Below are 8,446 nucleotides of genomic sequence, written 5' to 3' on the forward strand. Positions count from 1 at the left end.
ACCTGTAATACCAATCCAACTTGTGTGTGTGTGTGTGTGTGTGTGTGTGTGTGTGTGTGTGTGTGTGTGTGTGTGTGTGTGTGTGTGTGTGTGTGTGTGTGTGTGTGTGTGTGTGTGTGTGTGTGTGTGTGTGTGTGTGTGTGTGTGTGTGCGTGTTTTCATCACAAAAACAACCAACAGCGCCAACTGGTTGGCTCAGATGTTAACTACATCATTTTCTGTGTTTCTGTTGTTTTAAAAATATCGCTGCCTAAACGTGACTCTTTTCTGAAACGATAACACTAAAAAGTTGTGCCTTTTCACTAAAAACGCTGCTGTGTGAACGGGGCCTTGAACACTTGATGTATTTCTCCTGTCTGCTGGTGAAGTCGCTTGGATCTGCAGGGGGAAGCAACTCCATCATTACAGCATTAAAAAATAATTAAGAGGGGTGTGTAGACAAGGTGGGAGTACTGGAGTCCACCCTCTCCACTCTAAAAATAACACTTGACTAATAATGCACGTGCAGTATATATTGTTGTGATGTCACAATGCAAACCCCCCCAAAATAAATGGTCAGACAAATTGTCAGCAACAGATTGTTATCAAAGCACAGGCGAGAGCGAGTTTTACAGCTGCAGCTGTTCTGTTAGATCCGAGACTCTTTTAAACCGCCCTGTCAAAGTCATAATAAAAGAAAGCAGCAGCTAAAGTGTTGTTATATGCAGACTGGCCCTCTGGGTATTGATATACTGTGAACTGTATGCATATTTCAGCTCCTATGCAGAGTAAATACAGCACCTGCTAAGTAAAACTTAATGACAAAAACACTCGGCAGACAAGACGTCGGAACACTCGTTCATTTATCGTTAAAAGACACTAAATCCACGTCTACTTCCACAGTGGTTTGCACATTTCCTGATGTGTGATGGAGTCCCATGTCAGGAGTGGCCTGGTTTATGCAGCAGCGAGCATGTCAGCTCACTGTGTTGGCAGGTGTGGAGAGTGCACGGCCGCCGTGTGTGTGTGTGTGTGTGTGTGTGTGTGTGTGTGTGTGTGTGTGTGTGTGTGTGTGTGTGTGTGTGTGTGTGTGTGTGTGTGTGTGTGTGTGTGTGTGTGTGTGTGTGTGTGTGTGTGTGTGTGTGTGTCATGTCACATTCAGCTCATCTGTCAACGTAGTGGATTATTTCTTGAGAGACCAGAATTGGCTGCCCAGAATCAGGGCGCCATCAATCTTCAGCCACACGAGCAGGACGCAGAGCGGGCCGGAGGAAGGGGAGGTGGTCGGGGATGGCAGACTGCGGAGCCGAGGCTCATGGGAAAGAGAGCGGCAGCACCGCTTCCTGAGCAGGTGACGAAGCAGTCAGGCTACTCGTTACTCAATCCCCGCCTCAGTGGTGACTATGCCGATTTGTCATGGAGACGCTAGGAAATAAATAAATAAATACCGACTTGAAACTTCAGCCACCCTTTTTTTTGCGTTTGCTGTCAGCTTACTGTTGCAGGAAGCAGATAAGCTGACTTCTCAAACACTGTTAGATACTTCAACAGGCTGGAGGATAACATGACCTTCACTTCCCCTCCTCGGCTACCCACACAGCCCCTTCGCTCTGTATTTTTGTCTATGTTGGATTTATGTTAGCTTTTGTACCACGTTTCTTCAGACAGTCTGTCGGGTTGTGAACCAAAAGCCACAAAAAAAAAAAAAGATGATTTCAGCATTTCTTCAAAGATAAAAACTCCCGATTTCTTACTTAGAATGAAGATTTCCCAGAAGATGATAGAGCAGTATAGCATGACAACATGGGAATGCAGCTACAGCTTAAATGTATTGTTGATTAACTTCAAACAAATGGGATCAAAAACCTTAGTGAATGGTTGGCAAGTGTAACTCGGCGATAAATTGATTTTTCAATTCTCCTTTTTCCCCCGACATGAAATAAGTTCTAATGCTGCATTTCACATGCTTCATTAGCTGAGTAATTGTACAACTTCATTTACAGTACTGCAGCCAGTACATCACATCATTCACAGAAACACAGACACATTATTTGATAATGAAAAACAGCAAAGCATGAAAGATGATGGATTTTTTTTCCAGGCAAGACATCTCTTTCTTCATCCTTTTTTTTTTTTTTTTTTGCCACGTCCTACATAGCCATATCTATTTATATCTGAGGGTTCTGGCCTCAATGAAACCAGAGAGCCTCTCAAATTATAAAATCAATTCTAATTCAAATATTCATCATAGCATTTCAATTCGGAGAGAGCCGCTCTGGTTAGATCGGTTAACGCCACTCCATGGCTAAGGAAGATTGATGTCAGCTTAATCCGCTTAAAAAAACATAATGTACAGTAAATCATACAGTGACTGAGCAGCAGAAGGGGGAATAAAACAGGAGAGATGCGTTCTCCTTGACTGGCTACCATCACCCCTGGAAAGCCTGCTGATTTGTAAATATTTTCACAAATCTGTAGATGAAGATAGTTGGCATCAATTAAGGAAGTTTCCACTTAACTATAAAAGTTTTTAGAACATTGCTCGCATTAAATAACACTATAACTGATCAATGTTGACACAAATGCTTGTGCACTGTACAACATCTCTCTTTTAATTACCTTTCAGGCGTGTTATTCTGAATCTCGCAGCTCAGACTAAATCGTTCCGATAATGTAAATGAAATCAGTGCCTTTAAAAGATTAAATCAACAGAGCGAGTATTTATCATCCATCTGCACAGTGTAATGCTTGCATCCTCTCAGACTTGATGTGTCCTGAACACAGCTCCAGTGTTCCCCAAGGATAAATGAAAATGCTACACAATAATGGCCCCAGTGAGAAAATAGCGTGTGAATGTGCGAGCCTGCACATGTCTGACCCGGCTTGGTGTACTATGTGGTGAGTGTGTGTGTCGATCTGTCTGATGGGAAACCTCCCAGTACCCTTACCCATCACCATCTTTTAGTTGGATGACTCCTCTACGACAGGAGGGAGTTGAAGGAAAGTGGGGGGGGCAACAACTATTTTTTTTCTCCCCTCTTTCCCCTTTGAGACCACTGCATTATTCAGAAAAGACACTTACTGAGCCTTGCACTTCCTTGTACATCTTTGGCACCAAGCTTGACTTGCCAACCAGTCAAACTCCTTCAAATATAAAAAAAAAAATGAAGGGAGGGGAAAAAAAAAAAAAAACAGCAAAACTTGGAAGCCTTTAAAAATTCATTCGGCGCTCTCTGTTGCTCATCCCTTACCCACTTGCTCCAATTAACGGGGCCGGGATACTTTGAGAACTTTCTATCTATCATAGCAGGGATTTTCATGTGTCAGCTGTTCCACAGTAAAAGTAAGTCGCTTCACTGACATGCTGCTTAAAGTCACCAATGTTCAACACAACATAATTCAATGCATGATTTTACATTTTTTCTCCCTCTGTGCTTCAATTACTGTCGTTTTTGCAAGAAGACAAACACGCACACAGAGCGCGCGCGCGCGCACACACACACACACACACGCACGCACACATGCACGCGCACAAGATAGCATCAATGTTTAACAGCCGCTTGGCACCCACAGAAAACAGCGCTTCGCGTCAGGATTCGGTATGGAAGTCACACTCATTGTTAGCAGCTTAAGGGAAACGTTTGCTTTGCTGTGTACTATTAAAGAGGGGGGGGAAAAAGAAAAAAAAATCCCTTTGCTTCCGCTATAACACTCCCGCATACACTATAAGCAATTCTCATAAGCTTTTCTCATAATCAGAGAATTAGATCCGCCTCTGCGTCTACCCTTCCCTTTTGCCCCCACGGTGCAGAAGGCGTTGGGCTTAATTGCCAAACGCTTCCAGTGCAAGAGAGGGAAACATAATTGTCATTTCTATCCAAGCCACAGTGATCAAAGCTCCCCTGGCTACCAGCGCAGTAATAGGGATTTTTGCCTAAAGCTTGTCCTACTCGGAGCAGTCTGCCAGCAAGATTCAGGGTGCAGTAGGCAAGAATTCCTCGTTGCGCACATGAATCATCTCACCATGAGCTTACTCACAACGTTCAAAGACTTCTAACAGGGCCTCGATGTCGAGATCTACACAGAAGCAGACAACCCAGCCACAGAGCCAAAGTCAAAGCAACCACGTGCTCTCCCAAAATAGCACATTGTAAATGAGTACATACTGTAGTTTTGAGTATGATTACATCCAAGTATGTAACATGGAATTAAAAAGAATGATTAGAAGTCTTCTCTTCGGCTCATCCTGATCGACCACAGTGAATCATCATGTTACGCTACCTGAGGAAATCATTCTGACACACTGCGGCAGTCTCTGGATGTTGCTTCCAAACAGCTGAAGCCGCCCAGAGAAGAAGGAAACACCTCATACCATGTGTTAACAGAGTCGATATCTTCAGAAAGAGGCGCACGTACCCAAGGTGAGGATGTCGGTGCGGCCGGGCCGGGCCACATGGTGCTGCTGGATGGTCTGGTAGAGTGTTGCCTGGCACAGCAGCAGGAAGCCCAGGCTAATCCACATGGCCAACAACCAGGACATGGTGAGGCCGACTCTGCAGGAGAGCACACAGTAGGGGGGAGAGAACAGAGGTAGACTTGTATTACATCATGTTGTAATACATATTAACTTGTATTGAATTGTTGCAAACCTAATGCACAAATAATCAGTGTATATTGTGCTATAAATACTGTAACTGGTATATTTATTAGTGTAGTTTATTTAGAGCTATGTATTGTGCATCTTTGGATGGACAAAACCCCTGCAGGCAAAAGACCAAAAAAAACACCATCAAACACAAACTCATTCTTGTTAATATCTTTCTTGTCCATAGCGCTGTGGTTTACTGAGACTTATGTTACGAGACGTAAAAAAAATTGTAATAATGAAATGAAATAAAACATTTTCAGCCAAAATAAAGAGTTTTTTTATGAAAAACATTGCCCCCTCTTTTTTTTTTTTTTTTTTTTGGGGGGGGGACTTGATTTATCAATGACAACTGTAAAAAAAAAAATCTGAGACATTAATATTCCAAAGATTGCTTTTCTGAGCACGAACAGCCTTCTTGCAGATTTGTTCAGCGACTGCCTAATGACTGGTGAGCGCCAGCATATGGAGACACGCCTTAGCCCTTATTGAATAATGAGGCTCTCCTCCTTACCAGGTGGTATTAGCACTTTTCTCCAGTCACAAGCATACAGTGAGAAGTTGATATAGCATCACTCTGCCTCCTCCTAACACTGTGATCCGGTGTTCAGGGTCCTTGCAGCACACTCTTCGAAATACACCCTTTCTCCTCATCTTGAATTAAGAATAGATTAGATCATTATAAAGTTTATCATCTCTTCAGTAGTGTATGTTTAACCTTTAAGTGGCATCTTCCAAAGCGAATCTAAAGTTTTAATGTCAAATTCTAGATCTGATATATATTCAAAGATACATTAGAGAATACAAATCTAATTTATCTGCAGTATGATCCTCATACTAATATACATTATATATATATATATATATATATATATATATAAATTCCCCTCTCGCCCTCCGCGGGCGGTCACCTATTTTTCTATTCCAAGCTCGGGTCCTCTACCAGAGGCCTGATATATATATATATATATATATATATATATATATATATATATATATATATATAAACTGTGGCTGCATTAAGTGTGAATGCTGCAAGTGGCATTAAAGGGTGTTGAAACAAAAATAGATTATCAGGAATCCCCAAAACACTGCTTGCTGCCACAGATTATGCCTGTTTAGTATTTTGATCTCCACCCTCCATTAAAGCCATTTGGCGAATGAATGTTTCCCGCGTGTTCTGCACCCTCGGTGACATTGAAGCTGCTTAATATTCAGTGAAAATTAAGCATATCATTAATAGCCCATTGTAAATCCCCACCCCTGAACTAAATCCACCCTAATCCGCGGGTTTTGGGTAGAAATGTGAATTGGTGCCGGCTTGTTTTACCGCTCTTCCTTTTTTTTTTTCTCTCTCCTTTCTTTTTGTAACTGTGCAGGATTATGATCTCCTGGCCAGGCTGGTGTTTATTCATTCGGTGTATTTTGTACACAGAGTCGGTGCTTCTCCCGGTAAACGGTGAGCTTTCTTACAGAGGGGGACGCAAAAAAAGATAAGAAAACGCGTGCGTAATCGGTCGCGACAGAGCAAGAAGCAACAACAATGAACAAGCGCAGATTGTTTTGGGCAACTTAAAGAAGGGGGACATATTTCGTAAAAACAAACAAACAAAAAAACAACAATAAATATCATAACTTGCAATCGCTGCTTTAGACTAATTTCCACGGCGCCCATATGCTTTCCTTCATGTCCGGTTTGTTTCCTCGAGAAATAAAAACACTGAGTGCAGTTTACTTCTTTGTCGTGTCAACAGAGACAAGAGATCATCTGTGCATGAGCGGCGTGTCCAGCGTAAGACAATAAACACGACCGGAGTGGAAACAGCGACAGGCACACCTGCAGGCGCCAAACACAGCGACGCACCTGCGCGTGGATAGAAGGAAACACGCGTCTCCTCCTGCAGTTCACCTCGTGTGATGTGGAGGCAACTTCTGCAATGATCCCCTTAACCAGACCTGCGTGATGGTTACTGATCAGACGGGAACGTACTTGTGTAGAATTATATGCAATATCCCTACACATACAGTGCGTCTGTGAGCATGCAATCTGCAAAGTGTTTCATTAACATTGACCGACGTGTTTGCAACTTGTGCAAGGTATTGGTCATTAGGATTTCCTTCAAGAATCACAGAGTGGTTCAGGAGAAGCTGTTCAAGTGTTTCTGTGGAATGTGATCCCAAATGCACATCACAGAGGTCTTTTTCCTAACTTCCTAGACCCCTTTACTAGACCCCCCCTCTTCTCATTCACACCACACCCACCCAAAACAGCAGATGTAATCATGGGAGGTTCCACACCCTTACCTGAGCAGAGTGATCAGAAGGAAAAGAGTTCAGTCAGAATCAGTTGCCGCCTGCCCCCCCAGCAGACTCACTCCTTGCGCTTAAATCCATCCATACTTTGAAGCCCGAGATTTCTGCCTGGAAATCCCAGTAACCACATTAAAAGAAAAAGAAGAAGAAAAAACGCAGTTGAAAGCTGTCCTTTTCGTCCTCAGTATTTCCTCCACTGGACCTTCGCTTAGTTCCTTTTTTCTTTTTCTTTTTTTTTTTATTCCTTGGCAAACACAAACAGTCACCAGGCACAAAATGCCCACGAGTCTGTGTCAGAAACTGGCCGGGATTTGAGGAATGGGAGGCGGATCATGTCACTGCTGTATCAGCCACATTCGTGCAGAGCTCCTGTTCCTTCCTTCAGTGTCCCTTCTCCATCAGTAAAACTCCTCTGCCGTGATGACAGGGAGCTAATTTACCCTCCTCACTTGTCGTCCCCTTCTCACGCATGCAGCTGAAGGCTCCTGTGGAATGACTGCTCTGTCTGCTCTTGGCTGCGTCCCCCCATTGAGAAGCTGTGCTGATAGTGTGAGCCTCAGTCCTCTCTCCAGCGCTCTAAGTAGAGAGTCTGTGTCAGACAGGCAGCGCGAGTGTGAGTGAGCGTGCATGTGTGTGTGTATTACAATGTAGCCCAGCTGTAGAGAGAGAGAGAGAGAGAGAGAGAGAGAGAGAGAGGGAGAGAGAGATCACATGTCTTAAAGCAAGACTACCCACTTCTGCATCAAGACTTTATCAGCAAATGAAGCATGCTTAATTAACCCAACCCTCTTCATATCCCAGCCTCCCATCTACAACATCAAGAGACATGTTAGTGTAGCCCTCAGCTCACTTTTGAACGTGTCAGGATCCATGTGAGTGTGTTGCAGAGGGTGTGCCTCTTTTAGTCATCAGCCTGCGGCTTTGTAGGGGTGAAAGCAAAATGCTCAGAGCACAGTACTTTTAATAGAAGGCAGAGTGTCTCATCAGAGCTCTGCAGTCACCATATGATCCATTATGAGCTGTCTCTGCTCTTTCGACCTATTTCTGCAATGCTGAATGAGAGTCGTTTACTCTGACGGCCAGCCTGCTGGAGGATGTTCCCCCACTGTTGAGACCAACTTGTGTCCACAGCGGCGGTGTGAAAGAGCCTGCGAGCCGCTTTTTGTCACTTCCTCAGAAACCAAGTGTGCGGTCTTTGAAGGAAAGACATTTGCTACACTTGTGTGCATGTGTGTGTGTGTGTGTGTGTGTGTGTGTGTGTGTGTGTGTGTGTGTGTGTGTGTGTGTGTGTGTGTGTGTGTGTGTGTGCAAGCACGTGAAGGCAGCCACTCTTGTTTGTACAAAGTGTGTTTTCCTCCAACATATTTCCTTCCATATGGAGGAGCTCCCCTTTAACTCATTATACTGTTAACCTGAGATTCAGAGTATATGCCAATCCCACGCACCTGCCAGCTGACTCACTCACAGTCTGACATTTCACAGAAAACCAACCCTATGCTACTCACAACA

At 43.7% G+C, this 8,446-nt stretch overlaps 1 protein-coding gene across 1 annotated transcript in view; it reads right to left on the reverse strand.

The window, feature by feature from the left end:
* The window catches only part of tafa1b (TAFA chemokine like family member 1b), a 128,586-nt gene extending 121,515 nt beyond the window's left edge, over window positions 1-7,071 (reverse strand). The window contains exons 1-2 of the mRNA XM_080495081.1: window positions 6,929-7,071; window positions 4,396-4,532 (exon numbers count right to left, since the gene is read on the reverse strand). Of these exons, the coding sequence (XP_080351207.1) occupies window positions 4,396-4,519 (124 nt within the window). The 5' untranslated portion in view covers window positions 4,520-4,532; window positions 6,929-7,071. The remainder of the gene's footprint in view (window positions 1-4,395; window positions 4,533-6,928) is intronic.
* Window positions 7,072-8,446: the final 1,375 nt, after the last annotated feature.

This window comes from Blennius ocellaris, assembly GCF_963422515.1.
Source record: "Blennius ocellaris genome assembly, chromosome: 4".
Lineage (NCBI taxonomy): Eukaryota > Metazoa > Chordata > Actinopteri > Blenniiformes > Blenniidae > Blennius > Blennius ocellaris.